The 22,277-nt window shown below is 37.1% G+C and overlaps 2 protein-coding genes across 5 annotated transcripts; both read right to left on the bottom strand.

Moving 5' to 3' along the window:
• Nucleotides 1-2,344: 2,344 nt before the first annotated feature.
• On the bottom strand, nucleotides 2,345-10,785 carry LOC113670447 (uncharacterized). Of its 3 annotated transcripts, none has more exons than XM_089210486.1 (6): nucleotides 10,375-10,785; nucleotides 8,579-8,958; nucleotides 7,184-7,283; nucleotides 6,453-6,518; nucleotides 5,781-5,908; nucleotides 2,345-4,032 (listed from the first exon to the last, which is right to left on the bottom strand). In XM_089210486.1, exons 1-5 carry the CDS (start codon nucleotides 10,481-10,483, stop codon nucleotides 5,814-5,816), a joined length of 750 nt encoding a protein of 249 aa, XP_089066612.1. In that variant the 5' UTR covers nucleotides 10,484-10,785; the 3' UTR covers nucleotides 2,345-4,032; nucleotides 5,781-5,813. The 3 variants fall into 3 exon arrangements, with proteins under 3 accessions (XP_089066612.1, XP_089066613.1, XP_089066614.1); XM_089210487.1 differs by having other exon boundaries at nucleotides 5,781-5,820; nucleotides 10,375-10,706; XM_089210488.1 differs by lacking the exons at nucleotides 5,781-5,908; nucleotides 6,453-6,518 and having other exon boundaries at nucleotides 10,375-10,691.
• Nucleotides 10,786-11,688: 903 nt separating this feature from the next.
• Nucleotides 11,689-18,043, bottom strand: LOC149043637 (contactin-3-like). Of its 2 annotated transcripts, none has more exons than XM_089210479.1 (5): nucleotides 17,873-18,043; nucleotides 14,587-14,943; nucleotides 13,892-14,158; nucleotides 13,028-13,078; nucleotides 11,689-12,640 (listed from the first exon to the last, which is right to left on the bottom strand). In XM_089210479.1, the coding sequence occupies exons 1-5, from the start codon at nucleotides 17,931-17,933 to the stop codon at nucleotides 12,405-12,407; spliced, it is 972 nt and encodes a 323-aa protein (XP_089066605.1). In that variant the 5' UTR covers nucleotides 17,934-18,043; the 3' UTR covers nucleotides 11,689-12,404. The 2 variants fall into 2 exon arrangements, with proteins under 2 accessions (XP_089066605.1, XP_089066606.1); XM_089210480.1 differs by lacking the exon at nucleotides 17,873-18,043 and adding an exon at nucleotides 16,012-16,078.
• Nucleotides 18,044-22,277: the final 4,234 nt, after the last annotated feature.

The raw sequence follows: 22,277 nt of genomic DNA, 5'->3' as shown, positions 1-22,277 counted from the left end.
TCTTAACGAATAAACATTTTCCCTAGCATTATCCACAGGGAGCACTTTCTTGATAACTAAGGTTCCGTTGATGTAAACGTCAAAGTTTGGGTTATCAGCGAACTTGTCTCACTCGTGATGTGTAACTGTAACCCCAACACCAAATAAAGGGTACTATAATTGTTTCACTTGATATTTCAATATCAGAACTGTTAATATCATTCTTACCATCATCATCAGTACCTCCATTTTCATCCGATTTTTTTATCAGGAGTGTTCAGTGAGCTTCCTTTAAAAGCTTTCATATAAGTTACGCGCTGACTAATTTTAAGCATAAGATTTTAATATGGAATAAATTTTAGCTTGCCATTAGTTTATCATTATCATTGTCATTATCAGTATTATTATTGCAACTGTTATCATTATTACTAATTTTATTTTTACTACTATCATTATTTTTATCATCATGTTCATCATTACAATTTAAACGATTGGTTCTCATCAGACATTTTACCAATAGTTGGAACAGGACTTTGGAGAGTACGCGTCATGAGCATGTGCTGTTGTCGTACATTTCGAAGTAAACTGTTGTTTTTATTGAAGACGTAGAACCAACTTGAAATCGATTCACTGGAATGGGACCTCGCATCCTGGTGTTTTGTTGCTGGAGCTCCTGTCCAACGAGCTGGCACATATATTCAAAGGTATTGCGAGAAACTTTCAAGTTCTACTTCCACCAGTGATCCAGTGCATGGTTATTTAGAAGTTGCTGAAGCCAATTGTGCGGTCTTGGAAATACCCAAGTTCTTCTTTGCCGGCAAGCAAGTTCGCTTTTGGCTCGTAAATGTAAATAAAATGTCGAAAAATCTTGAAGGTAGCGTAGTTGAAAGCGTCTTCTTCGGTGTCTTCTCACCAAAAACTGCTGGACTGCTATATTTATAGAGGACAGTCCTAATATATAGATTTAGCCAAGCCTAAAAGCGGAGCTCTTCTTAGTTTATTTTCCAGCCCTTCGTTATACTGGATAAAAACTGTAATAAAAGTCTTCAGCACCGACTGTAGAAGCGTTTCTTCAATGGATTGAAAGACCAGTTCGGGGGGTGGGGAGGTGGGGAATAATTGACGAAGTCTGGACCTGGGGACGATGTTCTCACAACTATACCCAGTCAGCGGTATCTTCAGACAGCTTACGACTTTCGTCGTTGTTCTTGATGTTGTGACCAGATTTTCGAAGATAGGGAGTGTTTTCTTCTTCAGATGAAGTGCATGCTATCAGCATCAGTTGAAATTATATCCTATAGCGCGTGACTTATAATTTCGGTCTGGGAAAATGAGCCAAAATTGAAAGAGACCACAGTAAACCACTTTGCGTTAAGACAATTCTGGTGGATCGAGGTGTATACGTGCAGTAAGCACAAGTCAGTAAAACAGTACGCCAGAATCGTATGGGCTTCTCTTATATCTTCTCTTGAAGTTGCCAGGTATGACTGCTTACCCTACCGTTTTTCCCCAACGTTTCAACCTCCTCTGTTTAGCGTAGAAAATTTAAAAAAAAGTAATTTTTAACTCGTGTGTAATTTTTGAAAACTTTTTCGCTTTTGGCTCCTCTTGTTTCATGTTTCATGATTGTCCTCTGGCTGGAAATAAATGACGTCTTTTTGAGATTTTTTCTGTTATTTAATTCGATAACCTCTGCTGTAACTGCATGTAATGTAGGTGTCTTTTAGAGAAGATACCTGGATTTCATTTTTACATCACAGAAATCAATTTTAAACATCAATCAAGTTTTCTCTTAAGTTTAGAAGTTGAGTTGATGTTGTTATTGGCTATATTAAATAGGTTGAAAGTTTTAGATGGTACTTTCTTATGTTTGCAGATAATTGAATTTACTGAGAGGTGAAATTGTTGCAACATGTTAACATGAAACGCAACAATACATTATATTGATATGTAAAAAGTTTTCATCTGACTATCTACTAGCAAGTCTTTGTATAATATTTCAACCCAACCGTTTTCCTCAACATATAAACACTATTACAAAATAATTAGTCACAACTTCAACCATGGCATTGCAACCATGTTTGAAATGCCATGTCCATAATAAGCTAACAGGATTGAGGAGTATGTATGTAGGGATAGGCCCTCTTGTCTGTATCAATAATTTGCTAATCACTCCTGTTGGCAATGTTTGGATGAGGTTGAGCTGCCAGGGCAAAAGAACTAAGGATTTCAATAGGCAGTGACTTTTTTTCAAACCTGGAAACAATCTGATCTTGAAAGCCATACTTGTGCCCAGTAACTCATTCTTATTCTGATAAACTAGTTTTAAGAAGGATGCAATACTTTATAAAAAAAACTTGATGCATGGGTTTTGCAAAAAACTTTAATTTGACTATACTTGTAAAGCCGATACCAGTACCTTCACATGGTAAAATGTTGGGAGGATCAGAGAAAAAATAATGTGCCATACATCTACAAGATTCGATGTAATTGTTTTAATTACAAGAACATTAAATGATACTTGGAGATCTAAAACTATTAAAAAAATAATAAAATTTGGTTGAAAAATTAGAATTCAGCACAGGCTGGATAAACAGAATTCTTAGAAAAATATATGTGTACTAATGAAAAAGCTCAGCAAACTTTTTTTACAACGCCTGCCTGTACCTATACGGCATGTAGTAAAGTATCTTGAAGTAGTCATAGTCCCAGTTTCATATATTGAAAACACATGCACACGAAGATTTTCTGTAAACCTAAAGTTTAAGCCTGTGATGACGCCCCCCTCAAAAGGAGAACAAATAAATTTCATGTTTCTATATATTCAGTTTTGGTTGGTCAGGTAAAATTGAGTGAAACATTCAAGACGTAAAACGACTGGTTCAAGAAATTTTTACAACTAATTTTTAAGGTTAGCCTACCTTCATGTAAAAATTAGACCACTTTTGTACTGATGATGCCCAACAGAACTATCCGTAGTAAAAGGACAGGCTTCACTTAAAGAAATAATGATGTTATCATCTTTCCACAAGCTCAGTGGAAAGTGAGAGTGAACGAGACTGATAGTGACTACGTTATTTGAATAAATATCCAGAGCCAGGATAAAAAGTCAGACATGGTCGGCAAAACTCTCTTATCTTAATTTTTTTAACCTATTGAGCTAAAGCTTTACATTCTTGCTTTGTGATTATGTGGATGCCAATTTAACTTTCATGCATCAAAATACAAAAAAAATGTTCTCTTCATCTATGTGCCCTAACATTACAGGGGAGGAAGCAGGTCAAATTAAAAATATGAATTAAAATAAGAAAGCCCCCATTAATTTTAGTCCTAGTTAGAGGAGGATCCTTGTTTTTCCAGATTCCCAACCTCTTAAACTCACATATGTTATCTAAGTTTGTTTGTTACATCAGAGCATGTCTTCCCGAGAGTGACTGGAATTGCTGTTAAGAGCTATTCGCGTTCTACATCTCAAAAAATGAATAAGCTCTTCACTGGCGCATGATCTTTATTTCTATTAAGCTGTTACGCAGCTTTCTAATCGCAAAAATGCTTTTTGATCCGCATAACAGGTTTTATTTAATTTTCTTTTAAATCTAATGCTATTGCATAACTTTGGTTTACTCTGAAACTGGCTAAAAAATTAAACCATCCGTACTCAAAGGTTGGAACGAACTCACTGATACATCAGTGCACATTTGGTGGACTAGGACAAGCACAAGCGAATGGTCGTGGACTCCAATCCTGAAATGGCGGTCCAGTGTAACCCCCAATTTGGCCAAGTAGAGATTCTGCCCTTGCCAACCATCATAGGTGAAACTGCCATTCTTCGTCTCGAGTTTGAAGAACGTGTGCAACATAGGCTCACTCGGCATCTGTTGTATTATCTTTGAGGAAAGATCACTATTTCCAGTTTCAATTAGAAAGGGGCATTTGTTGCTGTCATCTTTGGGCCGGAGGGTGTTGTCACTGTTGAGTTTCCAAAGCTGGTTATGGTTGTTGGTACATGCACAGGGACATGGGTTGGTTTCTGATCCTAAGTTGGTCAAACACCTGCATTGCAATATATATTGAAAGTTTAAGTTCTTTTTTTTTTCTTAATCAGTGTTAAAGGAAAAATTGTTGTAAACAGAGCAAAATATTTACTATGAAGCCTACATCATGATTCCTTTATAATCTGTATGTATAATCATAGAGGTGTTACGTCGAGCTAATATGATTGTGGTTTTCTGGAATGTGTTTGGAAAAGAGGCAATCGTGAAGGAAATAATGGATTTCATCAGCCATCAGCAAACTTCAGTCAATTCAATTAAACACGGATCTTTGAAAAGACCAACTAGCTGAACGTAATATCCTGACACACACTCAGTTATTCGTAAAAGTAAAGGCTTGCTTCTTCGTTTACTTTTGTTGTTGTTGTTTTTCACCCTCTTTGGCGGAGATAACAATGCTTACTCTACTTACAATTACTTGCACTACTAACAATTACATACAGTAGTGACATTACTTACAGCGAGAAAATAATTTGTTGGTAACCCTCTGTGCAAAAGTTGAAACTGAAATTCTCTGAGTTAGGTGATTTTTGTACAATTATAGGCTAACATATAGGCCGTACTTCAGATTTTGTCCTGCACAACAATCGGCTGTCCCTCCCTGCTGACTTTTGTTCGGGGCACGGTACTTCGCTAGATAATTTTTTTTAAGAACGAGTCGGCAAGGTTTTTGAGACCTTTTTAACGTTTCGAAAAGTTTTGATGTTTGTTGCAGATGTTTGTATTGAGATTCTTTCTGCATGCATTCCACAGAGGTTTTATCGTGGAAATTATTCCAATATGTACATAAGGCTATATTGCGATTTAAATTTACTTTTGAAGCCTTGTAGAGTTAGAAATTTGTTCTCGTCATCTTTGAAATGTTTTACTTTGTCAATACCATGGTCGTGCTATACTTTTAGAAGGAAGGGCACTTCATCAATAAGCGAGTTGTGGCAAATAATTTGTCCTAGAAATTGACTATCGGAGGTTATGCATCCCTCAAAATTGTTTTCTGACTATAATAGTAGAATTTCTTTCATGAATTTTCCCGAGTTCTCAAAGATTTTTTCTTGTCTTTTGTGTTAAGATTCCCGGTAAAAGGCAAGCTGTTACCAAATCTCTCTCATTCTAGATCAAAAAAAGTTTCCACTTGCCTTGGTTGGCTGTATTTAGGTATTTTGTGATCCACGTGGCTTTTAAAGTCATACTAAAAGACTGAAATTAATAATTTTTAGACCACCTCAGTTCCGCATAGTCATTGCTCGTTCCACTTCCTTTAGTTTTGTCACCTTTCCATTCCAAACAAATGAATTGAAGAGTTTGTTTATCTCATAGGTGATTTTCTCGTTAGAGCACAGGGGTGTCATAATGTAAACGAGTTGTGAAGCAACAAAACCTTTTAAAATCGTAATTTTTCCTAAGAGAGTAAGTCTGCGATATTTCTAGTAACTTAGGATATTTCAGACTTTTTTCTAGTTTTTAAGTGAAGTTTAGAACTTATGAAAAGTTTTGACTCGAAAGATTGCCATGCCCTCTTTTTGTTAAAGATACCAAGGAATAATAAACATTTACATTTCCTGCATATGAAGCTTTTATGCCCACTGATTTTAGAGCGTAGATAAATCCCATGGGATACCACAACGACACTTATCATTTCAACCATCGCACTTGGCAACATGGAAATCACAATGGGTAAATCGTAACGAAAAGAAAAAGTTGAAAATCTTAACTAGTACTCACATAGTACTAGTCTTAACTAGTACTCACTATTCACTCCAGTTTTCCTTCAGAGCTTGGAACTCACAGCCTAAAGAAATGTGGAATAGCAAGGACTGACAGGTAAGATAAGTATTCAACCCCTATTTCCCATTTTGACTTCGCGGAGCCAGCTCTCCCTATAGAAAAAATTGGAAAAAACAGATACATACAACCAGAAACGAAATTGGACGTATAATCAAAATTTTTCAATAAACTGCGCCATAAATGCACACAATTTCTTTAAATTTCTGTTTTGAAGGAAGAGAGAACTGGGGCTTCGTTCCAACATCGAGTGACTCTAAATAGGATAAAATTCCCAAAAATTAATGTAAGGTCAGTGTTTGCACAGTGAACACGTTTGTGCGAAACGCGTCACGCGAGAGAAAACGGATTATCTGTTTTTGAGAACGGAAAATTGGCCAATCAGATCGTGATTAATGCCAATTCTGTAATGAAATGAAATTGTCTGAATTTCCGCGCTTAGTGGACGTTTCAGAAATGTGGCAATGGGTGTTTATAATGTATTTTTATTTCTTCATATTGAAATAGTTTACCAAGCGTAATTTTTTGGAAATTAATACGATTGGGTATTTGCATTAAGCTTTCGGTAGGTACATCTTTGACGCTAAAAATATCATAAAAAAAAAATATCATATTAAGAGATGATACAAGAAAGCGTACCATGTGATACCAAGATGTTTGAATTCGAAGTTGGTACACTTCCCGCTGTTACATTTTCTAGGACACCTGCATGGCAAACAATTAGCGCAATATAGTTTAATTTCATGCTAATAATATTTGCTATAGATATAAATATAAATTGGCCACCGCAAAGAGTTTCTAAAGTTAACCTACGATTTTTCCGTGAGACCGTGGATATTTAGAATGCCGATTTGAAAGATAATTTTTGTCCTTTAGTTTAACGGTTAAGGTTTGATCGGTTTTATTTTGAATGACATCATTATTTGAATGCCTGGAAAGCAGATGTAATCGAACTCACGCTTCTGAAGAAAAGAAACAAGACAGAAAACAGTAGCTACCCCTTCCCGGGAGAAAACCATATCCTAATTATCCTCGGAGGGAAACTATATATCTTTCCCTCTATAGAAAATCGTTCAGTACATAAAGGACTGATTACAAAGTCGCTAGTCTAATTTTCCCAACATCATGCAAAGTTATAACAAAGATAAAAAAATCGGTAAATAATGAAACAAAACATGAACAAGAGCCAAAACGATAACAATTTATAACATCATTTGGTTTATCAGCTGAGTTGATAATGTAAATTGGCTACCATAAAGCGGTTTCTCTGCCCTAAAACTCTTTATGGTGGCCAAGTTAATTTCCAACTTAACTGATAAACCAAATCATACCCAAGAACGAAGAAGCACACAGTTGATAAAGAAACTTACCCGCTTTTAATGATGGAACAAATTTGCTCGATGTAGAATTGGGAGCATGGTTCCATATGGAAGAAACACTCATTTCAGGTGTTTTTGATGCATTTATCGCCTGGGGAAGAAAAAAAAGAAAATTTAAATCAATCTCGCGACATGTGAGTATTTGTTGAGCTTATTTACTAGGTCCAGTATTTCAGTTGCGTTACATTCGTTTCATTCCTTTATCGCAAACTTCGACCAGTTTGGTTGCCACAAGTTTAATATCAACACTTCAGTAGTGCTGTTACCTCTCGTGGATAATCAAGTATCCAAAAATGTATCAAGAAGACATGCAATAAACAGAAACGGAGCATCCTTTTGTTACTTAATATAATGGGCTAATATACTAAAACCTATCATTATAACGGAAGAAGATGAAAAAGATGGAAAAACGAAAGACAATTAAAAGGCACATGAGAAATTCTGATAAGGCCCTCTACAGAAGAAAAAAACAGGAAAAAAACAAACGAACAAAAGCAAAAATTTTAAAGCACATTAACTAATGATGTACGGATCTAAGGTAAGTTCCTAGAAATTCGGCTCGGGAAAGCAACGACGAAACGACATGAATCACCGACCGACGGACTCTCTTTGTTCCCATTTTCGTGCTCTTGGAACGTAATATGTATGATAGCTCTCTCCTTCTTTGACTGAGCTATTATTAACCTAATAGCACCCAAATATCGAAATTTTTATTAAAAGTGAGCTGAGCGGAAAAGCTAATTTTACAACCCGAACGTCTTTGAGTGGATAAAATCTTTTGCTGAGGGAATGAGCTGTTAGATATGATAGTAGTAGTAACGCTGAGTAACATAACCAATAATGTACATAAATCAGTACTAACTTCTCGAGTACTATGTTGAGCACCAATGTAAGCTTCCAGAACAAGTTTCAAAGCAAGTGGAAAAGGATGCTTAGGGGATGGTATTTTTTACATGCTTTTCAGATGCTTTTCATGGGAAACAGACATTTTTCTAAAACATATAAACCTTCTGATGACAGATGCGTTAAAACCGTGCGGATACTGTGCCTACATTTTGAGTGCACTTTCCAAAACCTCCTTATCAGAAAAATTTCCCGCTGAAGTTTTTAAATCGCCATTTAAAACACGAACATGAAAAGTCAAAGAAAAAAAAGGGAAATTTGACCCTGAATTGCAAAAGAATTGCCCTGAATACCGCTGCCACAAGCATGGTATCCCAAAATAATTTTGCCACTTGATCTCAGCTTTCCACATAAGAATGAGGCGTCATTCCTTGGGGCAAGTGAGAGGTCGTGTATATATAATTGCGCCTTAAAGGCTTAGCCAGGCAAGGTCCAATCGTACATAGAAGCCGATACGCGTCAAGTTTGCCATCAGAATCTTACCTGGACATGTAAGGTGATCTTAGAATGAATTGTTCGTCGGAAACCTCCCACGTCAATTTGACATCCGTATGTGTTGCTATCGGAGAAAGTCAGGTTCACCAATTCATAGGCCAAATACGACTTCGATAAGTTTCCTACCCAAGTCACTCGCCCAACGTAAGTAGGATGTGTCTTGCTCAACTGAGGATTAGAAATCACTCTTCCCTGCTTGGTTACCGTCATAAGATAAAACGTGGTATAACCATTCTCCCAAAGGCCAAAAATGAACCCTGTTAATTCTATTTCGTCCTCATCTTGAAGATGGAAGTCCCATTCGAAGAGAAAACTTGACCCCTCTGTCGTTGTAGCACTGGGCTGTCTCGGTTGGATGGTGCTGGCAACTTGTCAGAATTAAAAAAAGAAGGCTTCAATATTTAAGGTTGTTGCTTTTTACTTAACTTTTCTCCTCTAACTATTAAGTTTCCCTGGGTCATTTCCTCTTTACCATAGACATTTCTTAGAGTTTGAGTAAACAGACTATTTTTGGGGAAGGCATAGTTTAGTTCTAGGCTATTAGAGGGTAACTATTTGGGTCGATGATTTTCCTTATTGTTTTTTTTCTGAGAAGATCCATGTTTTCCTGGAATCATCTCGCCACAGAGCTTCATCAACCATGAACGAAAGTAGACATTCATTCAAATACAAATATTATTCATTGATGGAAGTCAAGGTCATATTTTAGAGGTACGAGCGTCATCAAATAAATCGAAGTATCTGAACCGTGAACTGTGCTTTAATTTATAACTTCAGAGTATCAGTTAGTGAATATGTTTCAAAAGTTGAACCAACTCTCTCATGGCGCAGAATGGCCGGACATGTTCAGTATTTATACCTCATTAGCATTGCATTAGTATAACAGCAACATAACAACTGATATGCTAATGCTAATGCTATTATGGAAGAAATTTGAAAGCCAGCAATCAACATTTGAAAGGAAATGGCGCCAGAAAAGGACGAACACCTAACTTTACTTTTAAATGGGTCTCAGTCGGAAAAGTCAACACTTGCAGGCTGCAAAATTAATATGATAGTACACTTATTTAATGGACGTTTAGTCAAACACTTTTCATCTACAGCGACATCCTCACCGAACCCCAACACGCGGTTATGCCATTAATTATTTAGAGATTGTCTGTGTCGTTTATCATGTAAACTACTATGCTATAGAAGGCTTTCCGGCTCTGAGAAAAGCCGTAACAACGTTAACACACGTGAGAAAATACGACATTTTTTCAGGTGTGTTGGATATCGCCAATCAGCTGCTGACACGTCAATCGCTTTTTGCGCCACTCAATCAGGTTGATGAATGAACGGCAATTCTCGATCCGAGTTAGTTTGTCGGAATTTCATCGGATTATGGCGGCTAGAACATTAAAAACAGACAGACAGAGACGTTTAAACTCTCTAGAAGTAGAAGAAAACCAACAAACGAAAAGAAAAACCCGACGAACTTTATGTATTCAGTGGCTTTGTCATGGCGTTTCTCGCGGCTAGGAACGAAACTCGACAACTGGAAGATTTGACCACGTGTTATTTTCTATTTATATTCATAGTCGAACATGAAGGTTATAGGAAATACAGCTTCCAAAATTCACGTCCCACCGAAGCTAAATCTAAATTATAAGTGTTGCCGTCGCTTCCGCCTTTTGCTAAACCACATGTTCACTGAAAATTTACACGACGTGGCTCCTTATAATTCCCCTTATATGCGTTCGAAGCTTCCTCTTCGATTGAGGTTTTTAAATGACTGAACTAACCTGTTACGAGAACTGGCGCGATAGATATAAAGAACGGGATGTAAAACCTGATAAGCCTCATTCTTGATGCCTCTTGGCTTCGTAAAATGACGAACTTCCATAAAATCATGACATTGATTCGTATCAGTTTTAATGGATTCGCAGTTCCAGTCTTTTCCGAGAACTGACTAATGAATACCAACAGAGCACGCACCGTCTAGTTATTGGAATCTCCGCTTACTTGACAACAGGAAAGCGATCCATGTGCCGATAAAAGCCTTGGAAAAAAGTAACCATGTAGAAATTTAGAGCAATCTTGTAAAACAGGTCATAGCAATGAACTTATAAGGACTGACGTCATTCACGTGGTGGCAGCTTTACTTGTTCGACAATTATCACACAAAACTAACTCAGCAGAGTGCCAGGTCATCTAAGTTACTCTATGCTAATGTGGCTCTGTTCAGTGTGGGTCTGTTTAGCAACAGATCACAGGAGTCGTCAAATATGGCAAGAACATTATTGACTCACTCGACTGCCACTTTTTTGTTCATACCTCATTTTCACGTCATCTATGGTCTTGTATTGAATAGATGCAAGGAAACATTGAATCTATTGATGAATTTTATCCTTATGTACATCTCATGGGCATAAGTTTTATATTTATGTTTGAATGTATATGTAAGGGGCGTTGGAACATATTCACACGCACCATGCAAGTAACGCATTATTACTATTATTATTATTGCGTGAATATGAAAGAGAAAATAAGGCCTAAAGAAATTTCAGGCCTGTACGGGATTTGAACCCATGGCCTCTGCGATACCGGTGCAGTGCCCACTTCATGGGTTTATTTAGAACCAACATGATAACCAGCCCCCAGATGGCTTGTTAGCTCAGTTGGTAGAGCACTGCACCGGTATCGCAGAGGTCATGGGTTCAAATCCCGTAGAAGCCTGAATTTCTTTCAGGCCTTATTTTCACTACTGCTCAAGTAGTGTTCATTATTGCGAAGATCTCTTTGACATTCACGCCTTTATCCGCAGTTCAAATATATGACTTTCATATTTTCGATTAGTATTGTTATTAGTATTATTATTATTATTGTTATTATTGTTGTTATTATCATTATTATCAATATCATCATTATCATTACTATTATCATTATTATCATCATCATCCGTGGAGCTTTAATTTGAAAAGGAGTCTCGAACTGGCTAGTCCTCCTGGTCTCTAACAAAAATATTGTTAACGTGAAACTCGAGATCCAAATTCCCAAGAGAGGTTTTCAAAAATGCCTCAGGAAGCGAACAGAGAGTCAAAGAAACAACCCAAAAGCAAAATAACTTATTTTTATTTCCAAATCCTTTTTTTCCAAATACACAATTTTTAAACATCACTTGTTTATCTTTACTTTAGTCTCTCATGGAATTGAATTCAAAGGGATTTCTCAAAATACACATTCATTTGGCAGTCAGATAACTTTCACATTCTTAATTATCTTTAAGTCAAATTATCAGCTCTATAAATATTTTTTAGTGAAAAGCCTTGATAATTTTTACAAACATACGGCGAAAAATGCTGCTTTAGGGTATTAAATATGCATGTATTACAAAAAATGCGTAGAAAAAGACGTATCGAAACAAAGCGATTCAAATTTCGTTTGTTTCTCTTGGTTTAAATAATCTGATACTAAAATGAAAATAGAAGTGCTAACTACATAAGCAAATGAAAAAAAAAATAAATGAAAAGAACTAATTAAATAAAAAAAAAACCTTTACGACAGAATTATCAGAATTATATACGTTCTATCTGTATAACGGATAAATGTATCCCTGAAGCAGCAATGTGCATAAATTGTACAATATTCTCTGGTATTCACGCGGATTTGCCCATCTAGCTTAGTCACATAGTACCAATAAAACCTCAACTCAAAATTGAGGCTAGTTAGGCAAATTTACATGAGTACAATAGAATACCGATCAGTCCTGCCACATAGGCCTATTGTTTATTGTCTATAAGCACTCCAGGGTTAGACACATTAACCTGCGCAATCAGGGGACTGCCTTGTTCTCAAGTTCTGTATTTGAAATGACAGAGACTGTCCTCCTCCATCTGCACATCCGTCCACACGCGTTCCGGAATTTCCGTCTAATTTTGGCATCCTTACATTTACGCTTTAACAGCATAAATGAAAGAATAACGCAACTCACAGACAGAGCAATTATCAACGAGAGTATTATGGGGTTCTTTATTGCTGTGCCAAAACCCACTTCTTTGCTGCATCCACCTATGAATAAATATTTCATCATTCTCGGTCAGTTTATTATATTCACTAACCGTGATAACCAGGCTCAAGCAAAATGCGTGAAGCATAAAACTCATTTTCTACGATCTTTTATCTTCAATCAAGAAAGGTGTTTTCAATTTAAACATCTAATGAGTTAGGAAGTCCTCACCGCATGCATAGCATACTCAGATTTACTGAACTCTGGAAACAAGCTTAATTCAAAATTCGGCAAAAAAGAGCCAGGGGAACGCTGTCATACTACTTCAAACCGTTTATGTATAATTGAGAAACCTTCGTTTTTGTTGCCCTCTTAGTTTTGTTTTCCCCAAGGAAAAAGGCAAAGAAAGAAACAAACCGTTTTTCGGCCAATATCAACAGTTTACGTACCTGAGGGAGGCAAATCTGAAGGGTCAGGTGCCTCTGAGCTTGGAGTATTACCTTCATGGAAGATTTAACATATACCATCGTAAAACAGGTGTATCTCATTTAGGAGCATAAATGTGAAAAAGAAGTTAGAAAGGAGGGAGGAGGGAGAAGTGAGAATAAACAGAAGAGGGGGGAGAGACATAGGAAGAGAGAAAAGGGGGAAGAGATATAGGGGGAGAGAAAAGGGGAGAGGAAAGAGGGGGACATAGGAGAGATGAGAGAGAAGAAGGAGAAAGAAGAGGGGAGAGAGAAGATGGGAGAGAGAAGGGGAGAAAAGGTGGTGGGGAGAAAGAAGGGGGGGAAAGAGAAGGGGGTGAGAGAAGGAGGTGAGAGTAGGGGGTGAGAGAAGGGGGTGAGAGAAGGGGGTGAGAGAAGGGGAAGAGAGAAGAGGAAGAGAGGAGAGAGGAGAGAGAAGACGGAGAAAGAAGAGGAAAGAAAAAGGGGAAAGAGAGAGAACGGGGGACAGATCCATCTATCACATTTAGTACCAAAAAATTCATTCGAAATAAATTTTTGTGTAAAAATATAAGTGTTTTGATAGAAAGAGAAAAGAGAATTAATAAATCACTTACAGGCTAAAGGTCGTGATCTAAGTCTTTGCTTAAAATATGCTCAGCTGACAAAACAACTTATATTTATTTAAAAAAAATTGCAATGAAGCTAGAAATATTCTGCAAAGCGACTCAACAGAGTAATACGAATAATAAGGACAATGTCCGCTCTCGGAACCAATTAGGTCGCAGGATTTATAGAATACCGCCCGCTCACGAATTGTATAAATATATATATAGAGAGTACCCTTCATCTCAGATAATAAAAACTCACCGATGACAATTACTTGAAGTGTATAATTATCACTTCCCAGACGATTTTTGGCTGTACAACGGTATTCTCCTTCGTCACATTTGGTGAAATTTCGCCCTAAACTTGTGGCCTCGTCGTTTGTTCGATTTTGAAGCACCTGCCCGTCACGAATTCGAACCCAGGTCACCCGGGGACGAGGAAAACCCGTTGCGACGCAGTCTAAGTACAGAGTCGATCCCTCGATCACCGAGGACGGTTGCGGACTTTTTATCTTAATAACGGGCTTCTCTGAAAGAAAAACAAACAATTGTGGGAGTTCGATGATAACTTGATTTGTATAACACAGTTCAAAAGTCTGCGGAACCTGTCTGAAAACCCGCATGCTAACTAGATGGTAATTTATTACAATCTTGTAGAATTTACTGCAAAAAAAACAAAACAAAAGGAAACGAAACAAAAACAAAAAAGAATCTAGAAGTTGAATACATGTAATGAGCCGTACTACCATGGGTACCAGTGATAAAAATCACCAATTTTTGAGATTTTAAAATTTTTTTAATCATATTGTTTCTTTTTTGTCAGTAGAAACGTCAGCGCACAAAAGCATTGTGCTCTGTTGTGCTCTGTTGTCTTAAGTTTAGACGCGTGGAGGCACTGCCCACATTTGCTTTATTTTCATAATGATGAATAGAGTTTTAAAGGAAATATAATCCTACCTTTGATTATTTGAATAATTGTGGTGCTCTCTATCGCTTCATGGTGCTCAATTTCTCCTATGCAAAGGAATACTGCTCCGTGATACTTTGGTGACATCTTCAGTATACTCAGTGTTCTATTTACACTGAGTTTAAACTCCTCAGGATAGTGATTGATCACTGTTCTGTTTTTTATCCAAGCTTTTCTATACTTGTCCCGGTCTTTTCTGCACTGTTTCATCTGTTCTATATTTGGACATTCAAACCACGCAAAGTATTTCAGGGGAAGCCCATTAGTGTTTATCGAGCACGTTACTTGAACGTCTGTTGCGTCAATTTTAACAAGGATCCGGTTCCCTGCATCAGTATTTTTAGATCCTGTCGAGGGAGCGTAGACATGTCAAACGGAAGTTAGCAAAAGCAATATCACCACCTTTTCCTACCGGGGGTAAATATTCGTGTTTGTTATTAAATTACATTTACTTCATAAAATCAGTTCGTCACAACGGTATTTATCTTCTACAAATATTGAATCGCTCTAAACACGAGCCATTATTAAAGGGTTAAACACTCCCTAATTATAGAGTGCCATATATCTATCAATTACAAACTGTTTGTACAAAAGTACGAGGTGTAACTTATAGCCATTTCTCTTTCTGACCTGACGTACAGCCAAAAATTTTGAAAATCCATGTCTACGACTCAGAAGATGCCGTTTTCGAATGAATTTGGTGGTTTGATATTACGTAAGACTTTCTGACTCACGATCCTTTTTATGACGTGACGACAAGAAGTGCAATTTTTTTTCACTTGTACTTTCACCTTCAGAATGTTGATATATATTTTTGCAGCGTTATACGTTATTATTTGCCAGGAGGTCTGGAGGAAAGCAAAATATTCCTAATTTATTCTGCATCGAGTGTAATCACTTCCTTTCCTCTCTTTTCTATCCGTAAAGGTTAATAAAAAAAAAATTTTTCCTGTTAACTTTATTTACGATTTAAGGTTAAGAATTTGCCGTTTTTTTGCGCCTAACGGCCAATTTTTTGTAGGTCACGATAGCCTCAAGTCAAGTCAAAATTTATCACGCTATCCACAGTCAGCATTGTACAATAGGAATGTCTTTGTTAGCAAACGTTCGAAACGCATTTGTAATACGGAAGAATGCAAGCTCAACTGAACTAAAGTGATCCCTTTAGGAAATTATCTGTTAAGCGAAGAAAGATAATTGTAGCCTCAAGTCATCTTGCGTGGTCAATAGTTCAACCACATTGTTGAGACGTCGCGACAAATTTTGATTAGAATTTTTTTTTTTCAGAACCGGCCATCTGTCAACGTCAGTAAACAATAGAGTCTTAGAAATTTGTGGTTTCTGCTATTGTTAGAACATCAAAATGTGTTCGTTAACCTGTTGTGAGATTTCAGATTTCATTACAGCTTACTGACCTGAGCTGAAAACTACCAAAGTGATGAAAATCCTGGATAGATATAAAACATTACATCCCATTCCCATAGCTGCACTGTTCATATTTGAAATTTCCCTTGTAGAGCTCTAAGCCTGTTAGTCGCAAATGAACGAATGCAACAGAATCGTGTGTTTACAGTCATTTGACGTGGCTGTCAAAATGCACATGGCCTGCTAAGCTTAGACGGATCAATCAATCGTAACAGCGCGTGGCAAAACAAAAGGATCGGAAACACGTCTTCAATTCAAAGACGAAGATACTGTTGCTAGCTAAATGTTTTGACTTTGTCTCTACTCAACCCGTTCTTTTAATTTTTGTTGTACGGACGGTGACGTGAAGATAGTCTCACCTCATATCCAAATCTATCACACTTTTCGCTGTCAGCCTTCCACTACACAATTGATTGGAAAGCGTTTCTTGTGAAACAAATGCGTAATGCGAAAGAATAAGTCAACTAACAGCAGCCATAATCTATCATCATGCTCAGTCAACCCAACATTATTTTTGGTTAGATCATAGTTTTTATGATATCATCAACATGCAGAATTAATATGTGACCGTCATGCAAAAGCCGAAACAGTTGTCAAACCTCAAAAGGCTAAACATTTTTAATGCGTAACTTGGCGTTTTTTTCTAAAATAAATCACTGCTGACTGAAAGATATCAAATGTTTTCTAAGATCAATACTTTCAATGACCTAACCATTGAAAGTAACATCTTTGTACGCGCGCAGTTGTTGTCGAATGAAGATTATGTTTCGTTGTTGTCAAGAATTTCTGCATCACGTCTTTTACTATGACGTAACATAGTTAAAAGCGAGAGGTTTCACGTTTGCTTTCACTCGGAGTAACTGATGAACATCTTTGTGTGATCGTATGATATCAGTAGTTAGGAAGTCTGAAGGAAGGAAATAAATTCCTTAAATACTTATGTTCGGTTCCAAGAGTTTACACATAAAGAATTATTTTATTTTCAATGGCAAAATTAGTATTAGATTACTCTGAATTACTCGGACAGGCGTGATTTAAGAGAAGGAAGTCCAAAACGTCGGCAGTGATTTGGGGTGCTGCCACACTGACAAAGCAGGGTTAAAAACAGCCAGAAGATTAACTGCTTGCTGGAACAAAATTAAGGGCTAAATTCGAAAGGAGAGTTATTTTTAGAAAACACGAAAGACTACGAATGTTCTAGAAATGCTCGTAATAAATGATCACTTTGACAAAGTAAATTACATAATAACTGGTTCATTAAATTTAGCTTCTCCCGGCATTATCCTCCACGATAGAGGTTTTTACTTTATAAGCAAGTCATTTCGATCTGATGATCAATCTGCAATACGCATAATGCTATTTTTTCGTCTGTAGAGCGAGTCCCTGATTAACTTAACCTTTATAGGACTGACTGTAATTTGCGATAACGAAACGAAACGAAACGAGAGTCTGTAATTTGCGAAATAGAAATATGCTAATGATTTGCAAAATAGAAATCGCAAATTACAGATTTTCATTTCATTTCATTTCAATTTCGATTTTTCTCCAATGTGAGATTTCAACATATTAACACTGACTAGCCTCGATATCTCGAAACGCGTAAGTTACAATTTTTGTTCATCTACGAATTCTGCTTTTTCTCCTTCGATAAAAGAATGAATCATCGAATTTCTGACAGCGCCTATTTCCTTGAGATTTCTCGTACGCAGGCATCGATTTAGAACAAGTTTCTGTTGGTCCTCAGCGACCCATTGGAAAAGTGTGTGTACAGTATTTGTTTCGCTTGCGGCCCTAAGAGTGTTCTGAGGTCAATATCACGAATTCAGTCATCGCTAATGTATTACTGCTTACCTGAGCCGAACGTCACTAGAGTAATAAAAATCACAGAGAGAAGTAAAATGTTGTGACTCATAACTGTGCAGTACAGTGAAAATACCGCTTACTAAAACGGAAAATTTGAGAAGAGATCAACAACAAACATCTGCTGGAAAATCAGGTTCGCAGTTTGCACAGTCAGCATATGCATATGCTGACTGTGCACAATAACTGTCCACAGTGTTTTGCTGACTGAGCAAATTTGCTTCACAAATTAGGAAAAGCCCCACAAAAATTGTTTAACAACCGCGGAATGGCTATCAGCAAAATGCGCGCTTCGCCTTTGTTTCCATCATTCCAGATTTTCCTGAATCAAATATTGGAAAGCGAAGACTGAGGAGTTAACACGAAAACAAAAACGGCCTATCTCGTTTGTTTAGCTTGATGTTAGCGTCCAAAGTAAGAAAAAGAAACTTTTAGCATTAGTATTCTCAATAGTTTCTTGATCTTAAATTAGATTTAAATTTTGATTTTTTTTTTTGCTTCTTTATTTTATACAGTATTTTTTAATTATTCATTGATAAGAATGTGCAATGTGGGGCTGAGAGCTAAAATTTTTTTTCGCGATTTAAGCCCGGAAACGTTCTTAACATGTTCCCAAATTTATGTGGTATAGTATTTAATAAATCAATTTTCGGACGTGAGTTAATTATCCTGTTAATTATCCAAAAATAATAATAATGATAATATTAATAATAACAATGAGCAAAACAAAGGCATTCTTAACTGACTCTAAGTGCGGATTATTAGCGCTTCACTCGGTTGCGCCTTTAATGCCCACTTTTGTATTCTTATCACATTTTGACGTCATTTGTGATCTGTGGCAAAACGGGATCTATATTTGTTTTATAACATAAACAAGCAAAAAATTTGGTACGGAAACGTGGATTATTTATCTAACAAGTCTTTAACAATTAAAGTTTCCTGTTAAATGTCCAAACAAAACCATCTTTTTGCTATTAATTAAAATGACTAATAGAGGGTAAGAATAGAACTAAAAAGCTGCTAAAAATTTGTATTGTCTTAAAGGTCTGTTTAATCTTTACGTAACAACTTGTAATGAAAATCTACGCTTATATACCCAAGTTGCCCAGGCCGTTATGTTGGAGAAAAACCTTAAACGTACGTCTCGTCGTCGATTCATGTAAACACATTTACGAACATTAAAAGGTTCCATATGGTTCAGTTATTAGCTAAAACAAAGCCCTCCCTTAATATGCGGTTCGCACGTAACCATATTTTTGTGCGTCCCCGAGGGATTAGTCCCTCGGGGGACTAAGTCCTCAGTGATTCGCACATGTAAATATCAAAACATTTTTTTGTTAGCGACTACAGCCCTGACCATTTTGCTATTCGCCCACCCATCGTTGAAGTCGCATCTTATTGAGGTTAGCGTGGTGATTAATTTTTATAAGTAACAAGTGATCATACCTTTCAATTGCAAAACTTGTTAAAGAAGCGCTGTTCCGGAACTCATTGCAACTCAGTTATAGTCTGACGTGTTCCTGAGAAGTTAGGCATATACCTTAGTTTGAGGTGGAGATTAGCCTTGGAAAATGCTGAGGTGTTTAAGATCGCCCACCCGACTTGTTTTTTCGGCCGTGTATCATGCGATAAGTCCCTTCGAGGAAACTACCCAAATTTCCTGCACTAGCCGCGTTGATTTCAAACTTGGCATCTTCATCTTCAAGCTGCACCTTGCAGGGACAAAACAGAGAATACTTGTCTCTTCCCATGCAACCGTAGTGGTTTTTCGACACAATTTTTGAATTATATGTAAACGCTCTCTCCCTCCCCTAAGAAAGAAACTCTGACACGCAATATAATTTCTAACTGATGCATTAAAGCAAGGCGTCTAGAACAACTTTGGGTCCTTTATGGGTTGGCCGGCTTGTAAAACGAAACTTATCCTGGGTTGGTTAACTACATATTGATGTTTGAGGCCCTGTTAGAGAAAAATCACGAGTCTTCGATCCAAGTTGTGCCCCGCCAAAATTAATCTAATACAAATTACTCAAAAATTAAATCATGAAATAAATATCTGGCTAAAAACGGGGAGCAACCATGGGATATTAGGCCATTGAATTCCACCTTTTTGGTGGTCTTTGAGATACGAGGAATAACACAGAGGTACAATTGTACGCAATTAGAGACGTCAAAGAAGCCCTATAATCTATTGTTGCCAAAAATTCGGTACCGATTTAAGCAGGGCTTTGTACTAGATATCAGGTAAATGGCTGTTAAAAGATAAAAGGAAGTGTCTTTTCATGGTTGTAAACGTGGTTTCTTTAGTAACTCTTGAATATATTTGTTGAGTGTGTGTTTAAATTTTCGTTAACATCAGTGACAAATTCTCAACAGAGATTAAGTGATAAGTTAATGAGATGTGACTTTTGTTCTTGGAGCGTGAAAAGGATCATAATTAACGCCGCTAGGAAAGAGGAGATTTGTTTATTTTGTTATTTTTTTTCTGCATATGGAAGAACGTAAGAGAGAAAAATCACTCCTTGCCAAGTATATCTGCCAAAGCACAAGCCACGCAGCGATTCAATAACGGCACTCTCCAACGTCGCCAAAGTGTCGAGGGTTTTGGCCGAGAGCCTTTTGTTTGTGCGTTTAATAAAAAAAAAAACACTTCAACGCCCCAAAGTAATGTTTGTCGTGCCAACCTTCGTAATGATTCATCCACTGCTTCGTAACCAACTTCAGTCCCCGAGAAATCACACGATGCCCGTTATCGGTTTTTCTTTTGGATTCGATGATTTGTAAGGCCAAATTTGTTCCTACTCCCAAATGGAGGATATTAAATTTAACGCGTGATTCCCATCGTGTTTAGACTTTAAAAGCTTTTATTTTAAGGGGGGACTCTTTCTTTGTCAGTCTCATGACAAAAACAAATGACATCTTTCTTCATTGATCGACCTAGGGAAAACTTTGTACTAGTTATCCATGATCCCACAATACCAGCTTGCAATGACATTTCTCAAACAGGAACTCAGTAATGACTTTGCTGACTAAAAATTCTCTTTAGCAGAGTGGTAGACCATCACGTGAATTTCTTGAGTGTGGGGTTCGATTTTCTGTGAGTGCTCCGATTGGTTCCTTATCCTTAGGCCTTACTCGAATGAGACCCAAAAAAAAAACCTTTCGTTCAATAATTTTCACCCTTTCATTTTTCTCAGATTTTCTAATCGAACTACTTGCCTCCCAAATTTACCATGAAGATGTTTTGCTTTGTTACCCTGGCTCTACTAATAGCGTCTGTGGCATCGCGATCTCCATTTCACCGAATGGACGTAGACGGCAAGTCGTTACTAGTCGTGGCCTTGTGAGGAAAGGAAGACACTTCTCTGAATTCTTATTAGGAATGATAATTTTTTTAGCAATAGATTGGGCACCAGCCGTTTCTTCCCCCGCGATAAAGCCTTATGTGTGTTGCCAGGTTATTGCTTTGTTACAATGGCTTTTGGCGGAGATAACAATTATGGGGTTCATTAAGTACACTGTAAAATTAAAAGAGCTGATTTGGCCCCAAAAATGGGGCCAAAACGAGTGAGTCCAGTTTGGCACTTGCTTAGGGTCAATTCAGCCCCATTGAAATGGGGCTGTTTTTGGCACCAATTTTGGGGCTGAATTGACCCCGTTGTAGGGGCCAAATTGGACCATGTGAAGGGTGAATTTGAAAAATACAGGGGCCACTTTGAAATTTATAGGGGCCAAAACAGCCCCCGAAATTTCAGCCCTCTCACAAATGGCCCCTTTAAAAAGAGCCAATTCAGCTCCATTGTGGGCCACTTCAGAAGTAGAGGGCTCTTTCCTCTCCATGCTGATTTTCCCCCTTACATTCAAATAATGAAAATACACCACATACTTTATCTTTCAAACACTCATTTATTAGCTTCTAGATATTGTTTCTGTAAAAACCTTTTATGCTACCTGATTTTACAGTTATTAAGAATCTTAATTGTGGTATAAAACAGACAAACTTTGAAACATCATGTGAAAGAATATAACATACATACATATTTAACATTAATTCAACCATTTTCTAAAATAGATCTCTTCCCTAAATCAGTATACTTCTTAACAGTGCAAGCATTGCAAGAAATTACACCCAAGAGACACTTGTGAGTAAAGCTTCCCTTTTCAATGACTTAGCAAATGTGGTAATGTAAAGCAGCTTATAATTAAGACTGATTTAAAGTACAGAAAATTATCAAAATAAGACAGAGGCAACAAATGGTCCAGTTCCTGCACAAGAATATAGACCTTGTTTGATTTGTGCATATGAAAAACAAAGAGCCTTAGAGCAGCAAAGAGTATTCTTCCAGTGGATGTGAGAATACATGCACTCATATTACTACTCTAGATATTATCAAAA

The sequence above is a fragment of the Pocillopora damicornis genome, chromosome 6 (genome assembly GCF_964200805.1).
Source record: "Pocillopora damicornis chromosome 6, jaPocDami1.2, whole genome shotgun sequence".
NCBI lineage: Eukaryota > Metazoa > Cnidaria > Anthozoa > Scleractinia > Pocilloporidae > Pocillopora > Pocillopora damicornis.
This window is presented reverse-complemented; position numbering and strand designations above follow the sequence as displayed.

What these genes read in the sequence shown, in the direction of transcription:
- LOC113670447 (XM_089210486.1), bottom strand. Translation starts at nt 10,483, where the DNA reads ATGATTTTATGGAAGTTCGTCATTTTACGAAGCCAAGAGGCATCAAGA. An exon ending in CGCGCCAGTTCTCGTAACAG is followed by an intron (nt 8,959 to 10,374) that starts GTTAGTTCAGTC and finishes AATTCTGACAAG; the next exon opens with TTGCCAGCACCATCCAACCG. An exon ending in AAACATCTTGGTATCACATG is followed by an intron (nt 5,909 to 6,452) that starts GTACGCTTTCTT and finishes TTTTTTCTATAG; the next exon opens with GGAGAGCTGGCTCCGCGAAG.
- LOC149043637 (XM_089210480.1), bottom strand. Translation starts at nt 16,078, where the DNA reads ATGGGAATGGGATGTAATGTTTTATATCTATCCAGGATTTTCATCACT. An exon ending in ACTTCAAGTAATTGTCATCG is followed by an intron (nt 13,079 to 13,891) that starts GTGAGTTTTTAT and finishes TCTTCCATGAAG; the next exon opens with GTAATACTCCAAGCTCAGAG. An exon ending in TTCAGATTTGCCTCCCTCAG is followed by an intron (nt 12,641 to 13,027) that starts GTACGTAAACTG and finishes ATTTATTCATAG; the next exon opens with GTGGATGCAGCAAAGAAGTG.